Consider the following 23,948-nt stretch of genomic DNA (forward strand, 5'->3'; position numbering starts at 1 on the left):
AGGTATCTCTCTCTTAAATAGTCCTCAAGCACATGCATATCTCAATGGTGAAAGCTGGCAAACTATAAATGGGAAGCCGAGGACACTATTCTGTATTTGATATCTATGCCTGTGTTTTGTTGCAGTATCTTAAGGACAAATCAGGTATGGGAACCCTCAACAATTTTACATTTCCTAATTCAAAGTGCTGTCCCAATTACAACATCAACATCATATCTAGGGTTAGATAAGTCTGGACTATGTATTGAACTTATAAACTTAAGTTGAGAATTCAATAGCTTCCAATACATGTTCAAATGTGCTTTCCTTTTCTTGAAAGATTTGTTCCCAGGTGTCAGCAAATATTGCAATATCAACTTGTATTAAATGATTCCACTTTTCAAATCTGAAATACTTAAGTTTACTTGATAGGTTACTATAGGTTTTTAAACAAGTGCTCTAATCACATTCTTTGCAATGCATAATTTGAAGCACATAGTCAAGTATTTGGTTATTGTTTAAAAGTAGATCAAAGACCCCAACAACTCAAATGGAGCAAATACACTATGGAGACACCTGCAGTAATTCAAAGTGCCAAGTTCAAAAATTTCCATGTTGGAATACTTGAGATTAGCTAGGGGAGTGGTGAAAATCTTTAGGGAAAATTGGCAGCTGCAGGAAAAGTAAATGAAAACAGAGACAGATCCAAATTGCTTCTCTACCTGGCAGGTATGTAAAGAAATACTAGGAATATTAAATGGGATTCTATTGCCACCCAAACAGATTCCCAACACGGACTGTCCAGATCTGTTCAGTATGAACCGCAACAGACAAATGCTAGAGTTGAAAGATTATGTTTGTATGAACAAAACAATCACACTGTGTAAACAAATGATGCAATTTTATCTCAAGTAAGGTTTTCAAGAGAAGCTTTCAATTAATAAGACATGTAAATCCTAGGAGCTGGAGAAGTATAAAGTAACTTTTTCATATTTCTGTGGAAGTATCACCAAGAAATTTGTCAATCTACTTACTGGAACATAGAATGTATTCATTTTAGGTGACTCATTGGCTAGGAAAAAGAGTCCTGGAAAGGTAAAAATAGAACTGAGTGTTGTTTCACTTACAAAGCAATTCAAGGCATATTCAGACAAGTAGAGATGCACGTTTCTAGCTCTAGTAAGCATGGACAGCTTTCATAAACATTTCCTTGGACCATTTGCTTCTGAATACTGATTTTACTACTCACCACAAACCTCTACAGTATCATAAGTCTTTACTGTGAGTTTAAGGCCACAAGCCACCACCAGCAAAAAAAAATGGAAGGGAGGAAACAAGGCACTGTTTTCCTTCAAGGAAATGAACTTTTCCATCTTCATAAAATGTAACCTCTAAATTAAACAATTCCCTGTTTCTTCCTTCTTGTGGACAAGAATCCTGATCCCCTAGGCAGCATGAAAACTTCTTCCACATGAGTACTGAAGTTAACGTGCTGGTATTAACTTCCTGCCCTTTGTCAAAAGAGGACATTAGAGAATATGATACATCTGAGAATAATGTAATTGTGGTGCCATTTTAAACTGATATATTTAACAGAACAAGAAATTAGCATAGAGAGCAGAATCACTGTTAGGACTGATGTAATTTCATAATGTTTAATTTTATTTTAAAAATAAATTTAAAATGTTGTCTTTCTAACTGACGGTAACAATTTAAACAATTTTGGATGACAGGCTGCGAAAATACATTAATTACAAATAATAATTATCCAAATATATTTCAATATAGCTAGAAGAGACAGACTTTGCTTTTTAAATTATATATTTGTCAACTTCCTTCAAGTTTTAAAATCTATAAATACTGTATTAGGTGACAATCTTGTATCATGCAAAAGACCAGTGATTCACAAATTGCCATGACAAAAAAATGGCACAGCTCAACATCAAAAGAAAATGGAAATGCTTTTCACTGATTTAATTTTAAATTTTGTTTTAAGAGGAGGAGAGCACTTTCCACCTAAATCTCCCATTTCCTGTTTAAATTGCTTAGCTTTAAGTGTTACTATTTTTAAAGCAAAGGTATACAACTTGCAGTACAGAAGAAAGTAGTTGATCAAAAAAGAATTCTTTTACTACGCCAACCTATCATAATGTAGAATGCTATAATTGGACTTGAATAAATGTTACTATACCAGGAAAGGATCTATTCGATGAAGTAATTGAGAATAATCGATTGGCATCAGTACTTGTGCACTTTTGATTTGACACACTCCATTTGAACCAATGGTACTGATAATGTAAATGTACAAACATACAACACCATAAGATCTTCTAGATGTAGTAAATTATTAAAAACTGAGATTGTCATTTCATTCATATTAGTACCAGGTGTATCCTGAAATTTTACTGTATTCGGTTTCTATTGAATCATTTTACTGACTAGGGCATAAGCACAGTGTGGAGGATGGCCACATCTCCAAGAACATGCTATACAGGGATACAATCTATACAGAGAGTCCAGCAGTGTGCTTAAAACTCTAGTTAATGGACACCATTCAAGAGACTTTGAAGTCCTCAAGATCAATTATGACAATTGGGAAATTCTAGCTGATGATCGATGCAGATAACAATCAGGGATTTGGGTAGAAATTTGTCACTGACAAAATGTGATTTCAAAAACTCCAACACAAGAACCAGTTCTGCAAACACAATAAAAGCAGGTAAAGCTATCAGCAAGGAACAACTTCACGTGTGGCACTGATGGTAAATTTTGCTTTTTCATAATTTGATGACTGAATAAACCCAATTAAGTGCAGAATATCTCATCTGAGTTCAAAACTTCTGTTTGGGAGCCTTTTCATTTCTTGCAAATACAAGAATGACATGCTGTTTAAATACTGAAATCTCTGGAGGAATATGAGCCAAGTACAGGCAGGTGGGTCTAGTTTAGTTTGGAAACGTGGACAGCATGGACTGATTGGATCAAAGGGTCTGTTTCCATGCTGTATGACTCTCTGTGAAGAGTTAAACACATATTAATATTGAAAATCCCACATTACTTAATAAGCTTCACAGCCTAGTGCTTCAGAGTTCCGTTCAAAAAGGACAAGATACTTAAATAGTGGATTGAACTCACAGGTATTAGAATGACAAAGTACATGTGTATGTATCACCATTCTGACCTGCAAAGTAGTTTTGCACTTACCCGAGATAACACGGTGTGAAGCTGGATGAACACAGCAGCCCAAGCAACAGAGGACCAGAAAAGTTTGACGTTTTGGGTCAAGATCCAAACGTCAAACTTTCCTGCTCCTCCGATGCTGCTTGGCCTACTGTGTTCAGCCAGCTTCACACCGTGTTATCTCGGATTCTCCAGCATCAGCAGTTCCTACTATCTCTTGCACTTACCCGAGTTAGGATAAAGGCACAGATCATTGATTTCATGCTCGGTTTCAATCGAGGTGAACATTTTCCCCTTTAAAAAAAGATGCAATTGTGGTCACTAAAACTCCTGTCTCAGTATTGCTTAGTTTTATTTCCGTATTCCTTTTCCTGACGCATTTCCAGATTTCACCAGCTTCACCACCACATCCCTACCCACCCGATTATCTTGATCTACTTTTCTCAATTTACTGCTACTAGTAACATTTAGACGACTGTACTTATTGGAGACACCCATACAATTCCTGTTGTTTTGCAGATCTGAGCTTTTGGAAACTGCCCATCAACATGAAATTATGGTAAATGTTGCCCATTAATAAACTCTGTTCATATTTGGGAGATATTGCAGCTTGTAGAATTCGTCTATCTCTGATCAAATTAGCGTGATAGCTCTTTTTGTTTTCAGGCTGAATCAATACTTTGTATATTTTAAACAAAGTACATAGTATGCAAACACATTTCAGCATTGTCCAATATGCAAAATAACCTATCACAAATGGTCACTTTTTCCTGCAAATATTTATGCCCACTCTTCATATCATTGCTCAATTGTATTTTTCACTATTTTTTCCTATCAATTTTCTCCATGTTCCAGAAGCAGCAACTTGTTTCTGGGATTCAGTTCCGTTGAAAAGAGCAGCTCTCTGGTGCCCCACCACTGTAGCTTGATAATGAATACCGATAAACTGTTCAACTTTGGGGACATCACTGGAGGCCCACAGATGAGCATTTCTCGTGCAGGCCAGTGACAGGATTTGCAATCTTATCCAGACAGAGCTAGAATTTCTTCTGACTCAAATGGAAATCACGTTGTACTAAAAAGGTGTGACCCAAGAAATACAGATCACCAGTCAATGTGGCCTCTTGCACAAGTAGATTGTCAACAGCTGGTCAGAGGCAAACTTTTCAGGTTTTTCATCCCTCCTTGGAAATTTATTGACTGATGAACAGAGAGCATCTAAATTTTAACGGTTATGGCAATTGCGGTGTTAGTTTTTAAAATTTGTTCACTGGGTGTAGGCATCACTCGCTAGGCCAGCATTTATTTCTCATCCAGAAACAATGACCCAAAATCTGGGCTTTCTTCAGCACCCACTGACATCTGCTTTCTGTTGCTCAAAATCTGAAAAGACCTTCAAATTCAATGCTGCAATATCAAGCTAGCATGCCACAATCTCTTTTCACATAAATGACATCAACAAAATTGCAATTAGAAATGTGAGAATCATTGTACTGAGAGATTTAATTATGTAGGAGAAAAATCTTAACAGGATACAATGGTTAGAATGGTACTGGTAACATATACAATCTGTTGAATGGCATATGATTTAAGTTTCTATAATTATATTTCAGATTTTTCTAACAAACAAAATCAGCAACAGAATCATGTGAAGCAATACACATTTTGCAACCCATCAGTTGACTAGACCAAACTGTGCACCTACTCTTATAACAAATTAATTCAGTGCGCCTGGGTCAACTCAAACTGCTTGGTTACCCAACATCATAATTGTGATTAGATTTCTGGTCACACTCCTCAGGTACTGGAAGACCTGCACAGACATCAATACAAAAAAGTTTGGAATGCATTGCTGATTTGTAAAAGTAGATGGAGTGCTCATACAAGATGGATTTTTGTGGCTCTGGAGTCAATACCAACAGATTACTTCTATTTAGAACATTAATAGCTTACCGTATTCTGATTCCACATTTTCACAATCCTGGAATCTGCCGAAATGATCAAATCTAACTGCTCCTGGAATTCAATCGATTTAATTGGCAGTCCGTAATGATGGTCTTTGACAATCACTGGGGAACTTGAACGAAGATCATATAACAAAACCTGATATTGAAGATCAAAAGAACATCCAAATGTAAAACAGTTGATAAATTGTTAACTGAACTGCAATTTCATCAACTTCATAACATGCAAACCTACAATGTAGTCTCAAAGAAACATCTGCAAATATTAACTAGATGCTTTTAAAAAAGTGTAATGCTGGCTATACTACATTCAGCATCCATCCTATGGTGTCCTTGAATTACCACATTCTTGTATCATTGGTGATCCCACAGTAGTGTAAAGTCAACGGACATCCACTACACACCACCCCTGCCAAATCCCCACTTCCAAGAAATTAATAGAGCAGACTCAACAAGAACGGTGCCATCATTTCTGTGACAAATTAATCAGTCAAAGAGGGAATCGATTCATGGGAGAAGCATGGAAGTGTAGAGATAAATAGACATTTTAAGTTGGCAGGCTGTGATCAGTGGAATATCACAGGGATCAGTGCTGGGCTTCAGCTCTTTAAAATGTACTTAGCTACTTATAAAGAGACAGAGGATTGCATTCAAATTTAGTGATGATACAAGTTTTGGTGGGAATGCAATCGTGAGGAGTCAAACCAGCTGCAAAGAGATATAGATAGGTTATGTAGGTCAGCCACATGGTGGCAGATGGAATATTATCACAATTGTAGTTAAAAAAAATGGACTATCAATCTTCAATTTCTCATCATCCAATTCTAATACCAGAAAGCTTCATGGGCAAGTGGCCTTTAAAAGAGGGCAAATACAGGCCTAAAATAGCTGCTGTGATCACGAGATCAAACTGAGCCAAACTTATGAAACCAATAGTAAATGAGGATCAGAACACATCTTTACCTTGCACTCTGTACCAGACAATACCGTACTTCTTCATCCCCAATCACATCAACTTTTTAAGGTTATCTACATTTGTGCATGTGCTCGATGATACTTTTTTTTTGGGGTAGTACACAATAAAATTTCCCTTTCTTTCACCTTGTAATTTGGATAAATAAAAACTGAAAGAATTATGGATCCTGTAAATCAGGAACAAAAACAAAGTTGCTGGAAAAGCTCAGCAGGTCTGGCAGCATCTGTGAAGGAAAAAAACAGAGTTAACGTTTCGGGTCTGGTGACCCTTCACAGATGCTGACGGACCTTGTAATTTTGCTACTTCAATTTGATATAGTTAACTGTTTTTAATTGACACGTGATTTAAAAAAACAAAAATTAAGCTTGAACAAGCCAGAGCAGATTTTTAAAAAAAGGGAGTCAATTTCTCCTCCTCACTTGGTCACAGCAGAGTATGTGGGGAAGCGAGGGGTTATTCACCTTGTTCATCAGAATAAAAAAAAATTTTATGAAGTTGTAAATGTTGACATTCAAAAGGATTGTGTATTTGTACAAAGAATATAGTTAACATGCAGAAACAGTAGAGAATTAGCAAAGTAAAAAATATGCAGGTCTTTTTTAACAAAGTCCCTATTTGTATCAGAGGCAGTAGAATAAAAATTGGCCCCTGGATCAGAAGGTTGCCCTGTGATTGGGGAGCAGGTAAATTTTTTCTGATAGCGAGAAGAATATAAGATGATCCTACTGAAACACACAAGCTTCTGAAGTGGCTTGATAGAGCAGATGTTGAGGGGTCTTTTGCACAGGCTAGGGAATCTAGAATAAGGAGGCATGGTCTCAAGATAAGGACCCAATTGTTAAAGATTGAGACGTGGAGCAACTTCTTTACCCAAATGATTGAGAATGCGCCATTGATGAATACATTTAGGGTTGAGGACTGATTGATAGACAAAGGGATCAAGAAATATATGGAACAATTTTTAAAATTCTCACATGGGATGCGGGCATTGCTAACAAGGCTAGCATTTGTGGGCCAAACCCAAATGTCTATGAACCAAGTGGTTTGCTCGGCCAATTAACAGTCAACCACATTTGCACCATGACTAGGTAAGGATGACTTAGTGAATCAGAGGGGCTTTTATGACATTCAACAACAGTTACATGGTTATCATTAGTAGACGAGTTTGACTGGACTAGCAATGTTTCCCAGAATGCTAGCTGGGGACTCTGGCTTACTAGTCAACTAACATTATCACTAAGCCATTGCCTTCCCCATATTGAATGGTGAAGCAGGCTCAAGGGCTGTATGACAGATAATGGGAACTGCAGATGCTGCAGAATCCAGAGATAACAAAGTGTGGAGCTGGATGAACACAGCAGGCCAAGCAGCATCTCAGGAGCACAAACGCTGACGTTTAGGGCCTAGACCCTTCATCAGAAAAGGGGGATGGGGAGAGGGTTCTGAAATAAATAGGGAGAGAGGGGGAGGCGGACTGAAGATGGATGGAGGAGAAGACAGGTGGAGAGGAGAGTATAGGTGGGGAGGTAGGGAGGGGATCGGTCAGTCTGGGGAGGATGGACAGGTCAAGGGGGTGGGATGAGGCTAGTAGGCAGGAAATGGAGGTGCGGCTTGAGGTAGGGGGAGGGGATAGGTGACAGGAGGAACAGGTTAGGCGGGGACGAGCTGGGCTGGTTTTGGGATGCAGTGGGGGGGAGAGGAGATTTTGAAGCTGGTGAAATCCACATTGATACCATTGGGCTGCAGGGTTCCCAAGCAGAATAGGAGTTGCTGTTCCAGCAACCTACGGGTGGCATCATTATGGCACTGCAGGAGGCCCAGGATGGACATATCGTCTGAGGAATGGGAGGGGGAGTTAAAATGGTTTGCGACTGGGAGTTGCAGTTGTTTATTGCAAACAGAGCATAGGTGTTCTGCAAAGCGGTCCCCAAGCCTCCGCTTGGTTTCCCCAATGTAGAGGTAGCCACACCGGGTACAATGGATACAATATACCACATTGGCAGATGTGCAGGTGAACATCAGCTTGACATGGAAAGTCATCTTGGGGCCTGGGATGGGGGGAGGGAGGTGGTGTGGGGGCAGGTGTAGCACTTCCTGCGGTTGCAGGGGAAAGTGCCACGTGTGGTGGGGTTGGAGGGGAGTGTGCAGCGGACAAGGGAGTCGCGGAGAGTGGTCTCTCCGGAAGGCAGACAAGGATGAGGATGGAAAAATGTCTTTAGTGGTGGGGTCGGATTGTAGATGGCGGACATGTCGGAGGATGATGCGTTGTATCCGGAGGTTGATGGGGTGATATGAGAGAGGACTGGGGGGATTCTCTTTTGGCAGTTGTTGCGGGGGTGGAGTGTGAGGGATCAGTTGCAGGAAATTTGGAAGACATGGTCGAGGGCATTCTCGACCACCGCGGGGGAGGGTGGGGTGTTGCAGTCCTTGAAGAACAAGGACATCTGGAATGTACGGGAGTGGAATGCCTCATCCTGGGAGCAGATGCGGCGGACGCGAAAGAATTGGGAATAGGGGATTGAACTTTTGCAGGAAGGTGGGTGGGAGGTGGTGTATTCCAGGTAGCTGTGGGAGTCGGTGGGCTTGAAATGGACATCGGTTTCTAGGTGGTTGCCCAAGATGGAGACAGAGAAGTCCAGGAAGGTGAGGGATGTGTTGGAGATGGTACAGGTGAACTTAAGGTTGGGGTGGAAAGTGTTGGTGAAGTGGATGAACTGTTTGAGCTCCTCTTGGGAGCATGAGGCGGCTTCGATACAGTCATCAACATAATGGAGGAAGAGGTGGGGTTTAGGGCCATCCATCTTTGGTCCGCCTCCCCCTCTCTCCCTGTTTATTTCAGAATCCTCTCCCTGTCCCCCTTTTCTGATGAAGGGTCTCGGCCCGAAACGTCAACTTTTGTGCTCCTAAGATGCTGCTTGGCCTGCTGTGTTCATCCAGCTCCACACTTTGTTATCAATGGCTTGTATGGCTGCACTGTCTTCTGTTTGTGATACTCACTGTGTAATTGTTAGCAAGCAGCCCAATACAAAGATTACTGATGAGACTGCATTAGATAATAGGGGTTCAGAATGATTCCTCAAAGGAACTTTTGTAGTGATGACAAGTCTCTGACAAGCACAACTATTTTTTTTCCTGTTAATATATTTTCAACTAATGAAGACATTTCCCTTTGGCTCAACATTTTTCCTGTTATTTGCTTGAATGCTTCCCGAAAAGCAATGGCAATTATTGGAGATAAAAGTTTGAAATGGAGAAAGAAGTTATGGAGAATGCTTTCCAAATTAATTTGGGTCTGAGGGGAATATTTCATAAATCTTTTGAGAATAATGTAACCATGCTGTCAATTTCAGGTTTGAACTTTTGCAGCTTAGTAACTGTCCAGTGTATTTGATACTTGAATATATACAATGCTTCAGATACCCAGTACAACGTGCCCTATTGATGAATGCCAGCTGAATGGACCAATGATGTGCTTCAGAACTCTACTTAGACTGGACTTGTACTGCAATTGTTGGAAAAATGAAATCCTTCTAGGGTCACATTCCTCAGTAATTTGGCACAACGTAGTGTCCTGTGTTATGCTGTCACTGTACATATCACAAAAGACAAACAAACAATATGTTGTCAAATAATATTGGTTACAACTGTAACAGTTTAGTACCCGCTGAGCTGATTGGAGAAGTATTTCTGTGAAGAAGTAGGCACAATATAGTGAATAAACATCATTTTAAGTGTATAAATAATCAATTTAATTTCTAGCTTTCTGTATTTTTTTCAATTATTCAGAAGTGACATCTAGAATAATTCCACTGATAGTTATTATCAAATTATCTCACAAAGTGGGAGCATGAATTATTTTGTAAATCTGTCTTACACCTAATGTTTGCAAACAATGCTAATTAGCAACAATTTGGCTGCATTGATGCTAATTGGTTCTGGATGCATACCAATGCAGAAATGACAGCGTATCACAGCAGACTATGTAGGGCACTAAATCCCTGAGGAATCAGATCTGGATGGATCTGAATTTCCAGAGAATGCAGTACAAATCCAGTCCAAGTTTAATTCTAAAATAATCTACAGGTCCCATTCAGACTACATGTATAAATGGTGCACACTTCTCAAGAAAGAAAAACACCATTGAAACTAAGAAGTCTTTGTTACATTGAAAACAAGACAGAAAAAGCTTAAAAAGGGATTGGGGAAAAATAATTTTAGAATTAAATGAAGTTATTACAATTAAGTATAAAGAAATAACCCTTCTACAAAAATTACAAAGTTATGAATTTCTCATGCCATGGTCGGACGATACATTAGTATTTGTTTAAGAAACAAATTCAATAACTCAGAAGTAGTGCCATAATCTGGAACTCACTTGTCCTGTTGTAGTGCCAACAACCATATGCAATGCTCCTTTAAACTTCAGAGCAGAAATAGAAGGCAAACCGTCAATTCTGTAAAAGAAAATGCAGATAAGCTTCAAACAGGGCATTAATATACATTATTGGTAAAAGTTGGGTTATAGCCTTGCTTATATGCCAGATATCTTTAGACTGAAAAAAATCAAAAATGTTGGGAAACCCTCAACAAAATAGCATCAAAGGAGAAGGGGTTAGTGTTTCAAGTCTGTGAGCAGAGCCGAGCCTGAGGACTCTCAGGGCTTAAATCAATGTTACAACAAATTACACATCTTGATAATCTGAAGAACGTGTCTTCACGTAGGCCCTGTGAATTTTGTGCACAATCATGGAAATAGTGACTTAAAGGAATCTATTTGTGTACAGGATCCTTCAGGTTGCTCTATGACTTAGAGGGAACATATTCTTGAGTTACCTACAGATTTTGAAGTTCTGATGGAGAATATATCCCTATTGTGGCAATAAGACCCATTTAGTGACTTGAGAGCACAACTAAGTCTAGTTTCTCAGCAGGGATGCATTGTTAGACTATAACAGTGGTAGGTACACACAATTTTGATATTCCCTTACGTTCCAACCAATCAACATTGTCAGTCCTTAATTCGGAAGGAGAAACAAAAATTATTCTTAAAATAAAATGAAGGTGTCCAATGGTCCATACATAACTCTGAAAATTCAAAACTAGACAATTAGTAGAAATAGAACTGAACTGATGTACATTGTGGGTGAAATTTTCAGAACTTGCAGACAGCCCAATGTTGTAGCTTGGATACACTCACTTAAGATTTTTTTTCATATTCTCTGTTGGGCTGATGAAGAAGCACAGTAATACTATAATACAAAAGGCCATTCTGTAGGTCCACTGTTGCCAAAATGAATATTTTATTGAATGCAATTTTCCAGCTTTCCCTTTGTTTACGCATACTGCTCCTTTCCAAAACTCCTTTAAGAATGTATCAATTAAACTTGCCTCTACAAGATTCTTACAGTGCATTCCAGACACTCACTAAACACAGTATGAAAAAGCTTTTGCTTTTTTGCCAATTACATTACTGTGTGCCCTCTTGTACTTGATCCTTTCACGAGTGGAAACAGTTTCTCTATATCTACGTAGTACAAATCCCTCATGATTTTGAAAATATCTACCAGATTCCACTTCAGGCTTTTCTTCTACAATGAAAACAGTTCTAACTTCTCCAGTCTAAAATCATCATTTTCCTCAAACCTGAAATAATTTTCACAAACCCCTTGTACACTCTCCTATCCTTACGAACCTTTCTAAAGTGTCACACCCAGAACTAGATGCATTACAACAGTTGAGCCTGACTAGTGCTTTATACAAGTCCAACATAACCTCCTTGCCCTTGCATTCTGTGTGCCTGTTAATAACACCCAAGATGTTGTATGCTTTGTCAACTGTGCTCTCAATGTCTTGCCACCTTCAATGACTTAGGTACATATTCACTTAGGTTCTTTTACTCCTGTATCACCTTTAGAACAGTCCCCTGCAATCTATGCCTTTTCTTCATGTTCTTCCTCCCAAAATGAATCGTCTGCACTTCTTGTATTAAACTTTATCTACCATCCATCTGCTTATTTCACCAACTAGTTTATATTCTTCTGAAGTATATACTATCCTCCTCAGTTTGCAATGCTTCCAAGTTTCTTCCTATCTTCAAATGTTGAAACTGTGCTCTGTACTCCAAAGTTGAGGACATTAATATTCATCAGGAACAACATGCATCCCAACTAGGACTCCAGGGGAACTCCACTATAAACTCTGCTCCAGTTCAAAGAACATCCATTGACCACTATTGTTTCCTATCATTCAGCCAACTCTCTATGTTGTTACTCTCCAGTTGTAATCCATGTTTAGTCACATGGCTACTAATTCTGTTCCAAATTATTATTTCTAGAAGGTTTCTTACATGAGAAGTTAAACTGCCTGGTCTGCAGCGAGGGATTTGTTGCATTGTGCGTCAAGTGGAAGTACAGATGACTTGATGACTATAGGGCCAGCTGATTTCTAGACTCCAACATCAAAAAGAATCAAACACTAAGTAGGAAATTAGATGTAGCCCAGCAAGCTTCTTATCCAATCTGGAGTCTTGCCACTGAAATCCACCCACATCTGATGCTGCCAAGCAGAGGCCAGTCTTAGTTTGGGTGGTGAACAGCATGAAGGCCCAGGTCACAGAGTCATGACGACTTCCACTAGTGAGCAGTTAAGTTGTTTTGGGGAGAGGTGGAATCACAGGGTTGTATTTGCATGAATGGCGTCTAAGGCTGTGGTGGTCATTCCTCAATCTCTCACTCACATCTCCAATTTACGACAATTTAAGGATTTCCCCACCAGACCTGGAAGGCAGGTCACCCTGGTTTCCCTGTTGGGAAAGCAACACTTTTCTCTGCTGCTGAGAAGGCAGGTAGCAGGTTGATGTACTCAAGTGGCCATTAATAGAGTTAGGCAGCAGGTTGCCAATGAATCATCTTAGTTGCTGATGGTTTGCATTTGACTTTACAATGGAATATATTTCAAACATCCGTTAATACTAAAAAATATGGGACAGGAATTAAATGCCATCATCATCACTGGAGGAGTAGTAGCAAACAAACTAATGGAGCTAAAGGCTAATAAGTTTCCTGGCCTTCATGGGTTGCAGCCTAGGATCTTAGAAGAAGTAGCTACAGAAATAATGGAGGCATTGGTTGTGATTTTTCAAAAATCCTTGGATCCTGAAGAACTCCTGAATGACTGGAAAACTGCTGATGTGAAACACCTATTCAAAAATTGAAGGTACTCTCTGCAAGATACCAAGGTCCTTCAAAAACATCTTTCAAACCTCGTCACCTCTCCACCAAAAAGGAGAAGGGCAGATGCATGAGAACATGAACATCTGTAAATTCCCCTCCAAGCAACATACCACCCTGAACTGGAACTATATTGCTGTTCTTTCACTCTGCCTGGGTCAAAATTCTAGGATCCCCTTCATAACAGCATTGAAAGTGCACACACAACATCATGGAATGCAGCTGTTCAAGGAGATGTACTTGCACCTTCAAGGCAATTGGAAAATGTAATAAATGCTGGATTAGGTAGCAAAGCACACAACCTGTGAATGAATTAAAAACATACACACAGTATTGCTTGAGATAACAAGGTGTAGTGCTGGATGAACACAGCAGGCCAAGCGGCAGAGGAGCAAGAAGGCTGACATTTCAGGCTAAGATCCTTCTTCTGAAGGGTCCGCCTTCCTGCTCCTCTGGTGCTACTTGGCCTGCTGTGTTCATCCAGCTCTACACCTTGTTATCTCAGATTCTCCAGCATCTGCAGTCCCTACAATCTCTGAAATGCAGTATTGCTTACTCAGTATCTGTTGTCATGCTGCTCAGCGCACAGTCAAGAATTCCCACTCTGTTTCTTGCACGTGGATCCCAACATTCCACTTTACCCTAAAATAGACAAAGTTTTTCAAGATGTGAAACTTACTTACTAACACACAGCTCTTAAAATTAGATCACAAAACACAAGTACCTCATTATTACCTCAGCTGTTCCAGTAGCAAATAGGCAGTGTGCAGGGTTAATATCACAAACGTTGCTTTGTCTGAGAACATAAATAATTGACATTAAAAAATGTATTTTAAAAATAACACTTTGCCTGACATCTTGCTTCCACTTTGTGATAAAATCATATTAAAATAGGCATAAGAAAAATAATGCTGCTGTACTTTTGAAAAGGGTCAATTACGTTCAGACAGTGATCAACTTAATTGCAATGATATTTGTCCACTATTTTTCAATTTCAACTCTACATTCCACTTCTCTTCTAATTCAGCCTTAAATGTAGCAAGTTTTGTTTAGAAGATGTGGTTTTTTTTTCTTTTTAACTTCTGACGTTTCCTATTTTTGTTGAGCAATGCTAAACTGTTCATGCCATATTTTACACTGATTTTAGGAGCTCAATTCAGAATAGGAAAATGCCACTAGTCTGTCAAGTCCACAAGTCTAATGCAATCATTTAATTCCAGATTTAACATTTTTTTCCTTCCCCAGACTCAACATTATATGTAGATTCAGCATAAGCTGCAAGGAAATAGCCCCACCTAGTGGCAGGCTTACATAAACTCACCATTTCTGTTTGAGTGAGTGATAATGGGAACTGCAAATGCTGGGAGAATCCAAGATAACAAAGTGTGAAGCTGGATGAACACAGCAGGCCAAGCAGCATCTCAGGAGCACAAAAGCTCCTGAGATGCTGCTTGGCCTGCTGTGTTCATCCAGCTTCACACTTTGTTATCTTATTTCTGTCTGAGAGTCCTGTCTTAATGAGTTGAATTTCAACCTGAACATTCTAGCTATCCACATTTATTTTTACATCTTCATCATCTCCATTCCTACCATAATTCCTACTTAAATGTTTAACACCTCCAAAATGACTACATCCACTTTGTTGGCCTTCACAAAACTCCTAAAATTACAAGTTCCACCATATCCTTACCACCTTGATCTTTGCAACTTCTGCAAGCCCTTTTGCTCACCATATCCTGATCTGTTTTGTACCTGGTCTTTCAGCCATCTTCAAGAGCAGAAATATTTAGCCAAGCAAACCATTTCCTTAAACTGAAGCTACTTCCATCCTCGCCCCTCTCCTGAAGCTCAGCATCTTCAATCAGCAAACCTCTGCTTTCTCACATAGTGGCTCAATGCCCAGTTATTTAACTCTGTGAAACATTTCATGACATTTCATTGTATTAAAGCCTGGTCACTATGCAAGTTGTTAAAATACTTACGAGGCATCTGTCTGTAGGGAATTTAGGAATCTCCCCTGTTCCAAATTCAATCTGTAGACTTCAGAACTGCAGGGATACACAAGTAAAAGTACAACAGCATTTAAAATAATTCACAAAAAGGTCTCATTTTCAGAAGTATTTAGCTCAGGTCTATCAACAGCAATTTCCTTGCCATCCACTAGTGCCTTTAAGATACTTGCCATAGAGGTATTCAGTTCACAATGATTACAGTTCAGGATAGGCCATTCAGCCCATTGGATATGCACTAACTCTCCAAATTAGCATTTTACCTATTCAATAGTGTTCTCCCTGTAACCCTGCAGACAGCTTATACATTTTGAGGGTGAGAGTACAGAGATTCTTGTTAAACAATGGATTGAAAGGTCATCGGGGCAGATAGAAAATGAGGATTCGACGTTACAGTCAAATCAGGCATGATCAGACAGGTACAATGCGTTTAATGACCTATTCCTGCCCTGATATGTACATTTATGTTTTGAATCTCTTGACTGGATTTCCTCCTAACCTTCACTTTTCCAAGGAAAACAGTCCTAACATCTCCAGTCAACTTTCATCATTGAAGGCCCTTATCCCTGGAACCATTCTCTGAAATCTCTTCTGCATATTTGCCAATTCCTTCATATCCTTGCGAAAGTGCAGCACTTAAAATTAGATACAATAATCTAGCTGAGAATCTCCGAGTACACCCAGCTACTCTTGGTCACTCCCTTTAGAGTTGTACAATAATATTTTGTACTGGCACTTCATGTTCTTCCTACCCAATTTAATGATCTTTCATTTTTCTGTCTCAAACCGCATCTGCCCATTCCATCAATATGTCTATGTTCTTTTGAAGTTCTACACTATCCTGTTCAGTTTACAACGTTTCTAGGTTTTGTATCGTCTGCGAATTTTTAAATTGTGTCTTGTACATTAAGGTCTTGGCCAATAATGTAAATCAGGACAAAAAAGGGTCCAGACACCGATCACCGTGGATTGCAGTGCAAAATCTTCCTCCAGCCCAAAGAACACCCATTAACGACGACTCCCTTTCCTGTCACTCAGCCAATTCTACACTCATGATGCCACTGCTCCTTTTGTTCCAAGAGCTATATTTTGTGAACAAGTCTGCTGCATGGCACTGCCTTTACAAACCCACATACATCAAATTAACAGCATTGACTGCATTGTCACTTAACAAAACCACCAGCAACTTAGTTATATATGATTTTTCCCTTACAGAATCCATGCTGCATTTATCCACACAACCATTCAAATTTTGTCTTAAATGATTGATAGTAAGGAAACTTATAAAAACAAAGTTAACTTCATTGGTAGTTTTTGAATTTACTCTGACACCCTTTCTGGAAAAAGGACTAATTTTGCAATTCACCAGTCCTCTGGCACCACCACTGTATCTAGGACTGAAAAATTATGGTCAACGACTTTACAATTTCTGCTCTTACCTCTCTCCAATTCCTTGGATACATCTCATCTAGTGCCTTAGCTTTAAATACAGACAGCCTAGCCAACACTGATCTTTATCTGTTGTTAACCCTTCCAGTATTTGAATGATCAGCTCTTTCTCCATGACATGCACAGCATCTTCCTTGGTATCCCCCTGGGACCATGCGTAAATCTCCTTTCTGGTACATAATCAACCTACATTTTAGCACTCTTATGCATGCATGGAAGATTTTAAGATTCCCTTTTAATTTGGCTGCGAGTCTCTTTTTATACTCACTCCTCAAATGTCTTATTGGTTTTTTTCACCTTAAGCTTCTATATTCAGCCTAGTTCTGCATCATATCTTCCACCTGACAACAGTTATAAGATGAAGTAAAAAATTGTGCTTAATTCACATCTCTTTTGTCATCCTAGGAGTTCTGGTTTTCTTTACCCTTCTTTTCCTTCTTGAAGCAATATAAAACTTACTCAAACATATCCTCTAAAAAGAGAGCCCGTTGTTTATCTAATGCTTTTTCTGACACTGTCTGATTTATTTGATCTACGTTTACCCCACTGAAGTATAAACAATGCAGAAGGTATACACTGCAGCCATGCAAAACTTTGGTTCAACCCTACTTAGTGCACTGACAGCAGATCTGGACACTAGACATTAGGAAGGATATACTAGCCTTGGAGGGAGTACAACGTGTGTTTACAAGAATGATACTGGACTGCAGGGTTAATTTGTGACGAGAAGTTATACAATTAAGCTTAAATTCTCTAGAATTTATAAGGTTAAACAGTAATCTTGAAATCTTCAAGATATTAACAGAAAAAGACAGGGCTGATAGGCTATTTCGACTGGTCAGGAATTCTACACCCAGGGGACAATGTCTAAAAATTAAGGCCAGATCATTCGAGAGATATTAGAAAGGAATTCTAAACAGAGACTTGGAATTCTCCTTCAACAAATAATAGTTGATGATAGATCAGTTGTTAATTTTAAATTAGATGGCTAAATTTTTGTAAGGAAAGGTATTAAGGGATATAGGGCCAAAGGCAAGTATATGAAGTCAGGCCACAGATCCGCCATGATCTAACTTAATAGTGGAACAGGCCTGAAGGGCCAAATGGCCCAATCCTATTCTTATGTTACACTGAAATCGGCATCCCTCAGTTTATTACTCTTGCACCAGGTTGTTCAGTGTCTTTTTCCACAGTCATCCTAATCCTTGTACCGTAATGTGAACTACCTGCTACATGTTCTCCCACTGACACCTAAACTACTTGGCCCACTTCATTCCCTAGGACCAGACTTAGCAGCGTCTCCTTTCTCATTGGACTGGAAGCATAGTGCTGTACAAATTTTCTTGAGCTCTCCCTAGGATCTCTTGTCCCTCTCTATTCTTTACACTGCTACATCTACACATAGATGATTAAACATAATAATAAATTATAACTACATATGCACTATAACTAACCTACAGTTTTTGCATCTTAACATTCTTTCCAAAGTGCTCAACATCATTCTACTAGTTAGTGGCCCACGGACTACACTAAGTAATTTAAGATTGCACGATGTTCAGCACGATTCATGGCTTCTCAGACACTGACACATTTGAACAATGCAACAAAATCTGGACAATATCCAGGCTTGGGTTGACAAGTGGCAACTAACATTTGTGCCACACAAATGCCAGGCTATGACCATCATCAATAAGAGACAGACAAATCTAACCACTGCTCCTTTGCATTCAATGGTCCCTGAATCTCCGACTATCAACACCCGGCAGGGGGGGGGGGGGGTATCGTTGATCAGAAATTCGACTGGACCCAACACAAGCACAGTGGCTACAAGAGCATGTCACACGCTAGGAATACTGTGGCGAGTAACTCACCTCCAGACTCCTCAAAGTTTGTCCACCATTTACATGGCACAAGTCAGAAGTGCAATGGAATACTCTCCATTTGCCTGGATGAATGGAGCCCCCAACAACACAAGAACCTTGACACCATCCAGGAACAAGCAGCCCACTTGAGTGGCACGACATCCAAAAGAATCCACTCCCTCCACCACTGATGCTCAGTAGCTGCAGCGTGTACTATCTACAAGATGCACTGCAGAAATTCAAAGATCTGCAGACAGCACCTCCCAAACCCACAACCACTTACATCCAGAAGGGCAACAGATATGGGAACACCACCACCTACAAGTTCCCCTCCAAGCCACTCACCATCCTAACTTGAAAATATTTCACCATTCCTTCATTGTTGCTGGATCAAAATCCTGGAATTCCCTCCCTAATGGCATTGATGGTCAACCCACAGCAGGTGGACTACAGCAGCACAAGCAAGTTGCTCATCACCATCTTCAAGGATAACCAGGAGGTAGGCAATAAATGCTGACCAGCCAGCGCTACCCACAAACCACAAGTGAATTTTAAAAAATACACCTTTTTTGTTCTTCATTTCTAGTCAACTTAATTGTCCTTGACCCTCTGGGACATCCTCTTTCTTCAACAGTGCAATGCTCTCTCTTACTCAATACTGTCACTACCATCCCACAACTTTTCTTCAAGTACTTTGTTGTGCACATTCTTTCAAAAATATTTAATACCCAGACCTGCCCTTTGAGCCAAGTGTCTCACAGTCACATCACATTTCCTGCAATGCCCCAAGGATCAAAGCCTTCTCTCTTGCACCACCTTTCCAGCAATACACTTGACCTCTCCTCACAAATTTAGTTATGAATTGGTCAGTTCTTCACACTAAAATTATTGCAACATTTTCGTTATGCTTTAGTTAAAATCACAAATTTAAATTTTCAGAAAATGCTCAGTGTAAAGAGACTTGCAACATTTTGAAAATACTATTGCTCGAGTGTCATTAAGAAATGTACACAAAGGGGTCTGGTTGGTCATCCCTCCTCTTCACCAGAAGAAACTGGCATGTATAAAATAAAACACACTTCTCAATATAATCCTCTCACAGACAGATGTTGTTATGAGCACTACCAAATCATGGATGAAGTTTATTGGCAATCCCAATGGACGATGCTCAATCTAGTCACCAGTATGAAAACCCAATGCTCATGTTTATATATGGTGGGATAAGAAACAGAGAGAAAGAAATATAAATCAACGTTCCAGTACAGTAAGGTTCACTTATTGAGGAATTCAAAAGAAAAAGTGTAAAAATGCAGAATTTTGGGTCTACTTAGCTTCACAGCCTTTTGTCAACAGCATACTTCAAAACAATTCTGAATATGTATTTACAAACTCAACCAAAAGTAATTTGTCTGTGTTTTACATGTATGTCCCTCATACCCAGTGTTAATGTTAATCATCCGACACTTAACACATTTACAGTAACAGGACATTTCCATACCTTGCTCCTACAAAATAGAGATCACATGATGGATAATGATAAGAGAAGTCTCTACCAAATTTAGGGATACGTGTCCTATAGTAACGGCCATGCTGTGAATGAAACTCCACATAACGGTCACACTGCAGGAATACTATCTGTAATATCACAAGAGCATTTATTAAAAAAAGTGAGAATGGCAGCCCAATTACATATATTTGCTTCAAGTGTTTGGAGACACATTAATACATTATAATTAATGGAAGCTAGCTGTTTAAAATACAAATCTTAACATTGAGAAAACCTGGCAGAATGCACATACCTTTGAATAGTCATCTGATAAAATTTCAAATGTTACAACTGCAAAAAAAAATTAGAAATTACCAAACTATGGTAGAATAATGATAGTAGGCAAACTGAAAAATGCAAAATAAGCACTGAGTAAACAAGGCTCATTTTCAAATCAAGATCAAAGTAAAATGTATGGTCACTTTGTCTTCAAAATTATGTTCTTATTTCTAGGTCAGTGCTTTGAAGCTTTCTTCTTTGGAATCATACATATTTTGGCATGATAAATCTTACAACTAGCTCAATCAGATCAATTGAAACCTTCTAACTGGGTAGAAATTTAACAATGTCTTACGTTTGTTTAATCCATCCTCATCAGTTGTGAGGCCCTCTGATCTTTTTCATGAAAATTCTGTGTTCTGTCTGCTTCTTTCTCACTTCACCTGATGAAGGGGCTAAGCTCCGAAAGTTTGTGATTAAACCTGTTGGACTATAACCTGGTGTTGTGAGATTTTTGACTTTGTCCACCCCAGTCCAACACCAGCATCTCCACATTTCTTTTTGGAGTATAGTCCCTTAAAATTTGTATTTGGTTGTCCATTTGTAGTCACTTAAAGAAGCTACCTTGTGTTTGGGAACTTTTGGAGTTGCTGTATAGCTTACAGGGAACACTGGTTTGAGCCCTCAGTCTGTAAAATCTCAACTTCCGTTCTTCCTTCAAAATTTTTTTAAATGTGCTGGTGGCTCCCAAATCCATTCCTATCTTTCCTGCAAGATTTGTCCTCTTCAATCATCCATCAACCCATGCCACAGAATCAATACAGCTCTAATCAAAGTCACAAGTTACTTGTTCGGTGACTGTGATTAATTATTATTTGCTAAACACCTTCCTTTCAAGCCCCTCAGTTGCCCAGCTCATTGGACAGTTTTGTTTGGTTCAATTTCTTCTGTCCAACTAGTGTGTCCAGAAATGGTTTATTTTCCCACCATCCTCAGTTAGGTCTGCAGTTATCCTATTTCTGGCACCCTCCCACAACCTTGGATTTATACAGTGCCCTCAAGGATAGCACAAAAAGACATAAGGATGTATTTCCTCAAGGATCTGGCCCATACAGACCACTGTCTCATCCCCTTCACTGTTTGCAATGTCAGCATACTTCCTGATCATCCATTCCTAAATAGATTCCAACTTTCACATCTAAATCTCCCTACTGTAAACTCCACATTCTGGCCATTGATTCTATTTTCTTTCTTTCCATCAAAAGGTTGAACTTCACAAAAAGTAATTTCAGCATTTATTCAGCCCAAGTTGTCAATTTCATATCCTTGCAAAATCAAAGACTGTTTATTCCATAACATTGCATTTTTCCCCTTTATCAGCCCTATTGTCTACTGTAAATCTCATTAATATCACTGTCACTATCATCTTTAGCTTAAATGCCATCTTGCCAAATCTACATTATCCTAAGTTCCTCCAAATCTCCATTAATTTTGTCCATAGAATACCAAATCCTACTTTGTTATCATTCCTTTACTTGCGGAATTTGTCTCCTAAATTGTCTTGGAGAAACACTATTGCCTCAAATTTAAATTTTTTATCCTAATATTCAAACTCCTGCATTGGTCACATCTCTCACCATCTTTGAAATTTTCTCTATCCGTAACACTCCAAGGACACTACCTTCCTCCGATTCTAGCGTGGTGGTGCCCAAGATCATATTTGGGAACCACTGGTGGTTGTGTCTAAATTAACAAGCATCAAGCTCTGAAATTCTGTTCTGCCTTCTTCCTTCACCAGTCAAGACCTTTCCTTAATCATACCTCTTAGAAAGCTCAGGCAAACAGTCCTAAAATCATTTTTATTTGGCTAATTTTTGACACATTATGTTTTGGTGCCTTAAAGCATTTTTCATAGCAAAACAACCATTGAAAATTGGTTGTTTAAAATTCATCAATTTCTTAGTACAAAATTATTTCAACAAGAGTTTTTCTTGAATATAGCTGCAAAAAGAAAACTCAAAGTAAAATAAAAATCAAATTTTAGTACTGGAAACTTAATACAGCACATCCTACAGAATGAAACATATAGCAGTCAAAATATATTACATTTTCTTAAGAGATAACGGGAACTGCAGATGCTGGAGAATCCAAGATAATAAAATGTGAGGCTGGATGAACACAGCAGGCCAAGCAGCATCTCAGGAGCACAAAAGCTGACGTTTCGGGCCTAGACCCTTCATCAGAGAGGGGGATGGGGTGAGGGTTCTGGAATAAATAGGAAGAGAGGGGGAGGCGGACCGAAGATGGAGAGAAAAAAGAAGATAGGTGGAGAGGTAGGGAGGGGATAGGTCAGTCCAGGGAAGACGGACAGGTCAAGGAGGTGGGATGAGGTTAGTAGGTAGATGGGGGTGCGGCTTGGGGTGGGAGGAAGGGATGGGTGAGAGGAAGAACAGGTTAGGGAGGCAGAGACAGGTTGGACTGGTTTTGGGATGCAGTGGGTGGAGGGGAAGAGCTGGGCTGGGTTGTGTGGTGCAGTGGGGGGAGGGGACGAACTGGGCTGGTTTAGGGATGCGGTGGGGGAAGGGGAGATTTTGAAACTGGTGAAGTCCACATTGATACCATTAGGCTGCAGGGTTCCCAGGCGGAACATGAGCTGCTGTTCCTGCAACCTTCGGGTGGCATCATTGTGGCACTGCAGGAGGCCCATGATGGACATGTCATCCAAAGAATGGGAGGGGGAGTGGAAATGGTTTGCGACTGGGAGGTGCAGTTGTTTGTTGCGAACTGAGCGGAGGTGTTCTGCAAAGCGGTCCCCAAGCCTCCGCTTGGTTTTCCCAATGTAGAGGAAGCCGCACCGGGTACAGTGGATGCAGTATACCACATTGGCAGATGTGCAGGTGAACCTCTGCTTAATGTGGAATGTCATCTTGGGGCCTGGGATAGGGGTGAGGGAGGTGGTGTGGGGGCAAGTGTAGCATTTCCTGCGGTTGCAGGGGAAGGTGCCGGGTGTGGTGGGGTTGGAGGGCAGTGTGGAGCGAACAAGGGAGTCACGGAGAGAGTGGTCTCTCCGGAAAGCAGACAGGGGTGGGGATGGAAAAAATGTCTTGGGTGGTGGGGTCGGATTGTAGATGGCGGAAGTGTCGGAGGATGATGCGTTGTATCTGGAGGTTGGTGGGGTGGTGTGTGAGAACGAGGGGAATCCTCTTTGGGCGGTTGTAGCGGGGGCGGGGTGTGAGGGATGTGTTGCGGGAAACACGGGGGACGCGGTCAAGGGCGTTCTCGATCACTGTGGGGGGAAAGTTGCGGTCCTTGAAGAACTTGGACATCTGGGATGTGCGCGAGTGGAATGTCTTTGATGACTGTATCGGCGCCGCTTCTTGCTCCCCAGAGGAGCTCGAACAGTTCATCCACTTCACCAACACCTTCCACCCCAACCTTCAGTTCACCTGGGCCATCTCCAGCACATCCCTCACCTTCCTGGACCTCTCAGTCTCCATCTCAGGCAACCAGCTTGTAACTGATGTCGATTTCAAGC

At 40.1% G+C, this 23,948-nt stretch overlaps 1 protein-coding gene across 3 annotated transcripts in view; it reads right to left on the reverse strand.

The window, feature by feature from the left end:
- Positions 1 to 23,948, reverse strand: part of nol10 (nucleolar protein 10) — a 52,921-nt gene that overhangs the window by 10,700 nt on the left and 18,273 nt on the right. For all 3 annotated transcript variants that reach the window (XM_048531481.2, XM_048531482.2, XM_059645619.1), the window contains exons 5-13: positions 20,448 to 20,485; positions 20,147 to 20,283; positions 15,311 to 15,376; positions 14,064 to 14,124; positions 13,885 to 13,970; positions 10,475 to 10,553; positions 5,113 to 5,262; positions 3,387 to 3,453; positions 1,014 to 1,066 (exon numbers count right to left, since the gene is read on the reverse strand). In XM_048531481.2, coding sequence (XP_048387438.1) covers positions 1,014 to 1,066; positions 3,387 to 3,453; positions 5,113 to 5,262; positions 10,475 to 10,553; positions 13,885 to 13,970; positions 14,064 to 14,124; positions 15,311 to 15,376; positions 20,147 to 20,283; positions 20,448 to 20,485 — 737 coding nt within the window. The remainder of the gene's footprint in view (positions 1 to 1,013; positions 1,067 to 3,386; positions 3,454 to 5,112; positions 5,263 to 10,474; positions 10,554 to 13,884; positions 13,971 to 14,063; positions 14,125 to 15,310; positions 15,377 to 20,146; positions 20,284 to 20,447; positions 20,486 to 23,948) is intronic.

Source organism: Stegostoma tigrinum, chromosome 4, assembly GCF_030684315.1.
Source record: "Stegostoma tigrinum isolate sSteTig4 chromosome 4, sSteTig4.hap1, whole genome shotgun sequence".
Classification (NCBI taxonomy): domain Eukaryota; kingdom Metazoa; phylum Chordata; class Chondrichthyes; order Orectolobiformes; family Stegostomatidae; genus Stegostoma; species Stegostoma tigrinum.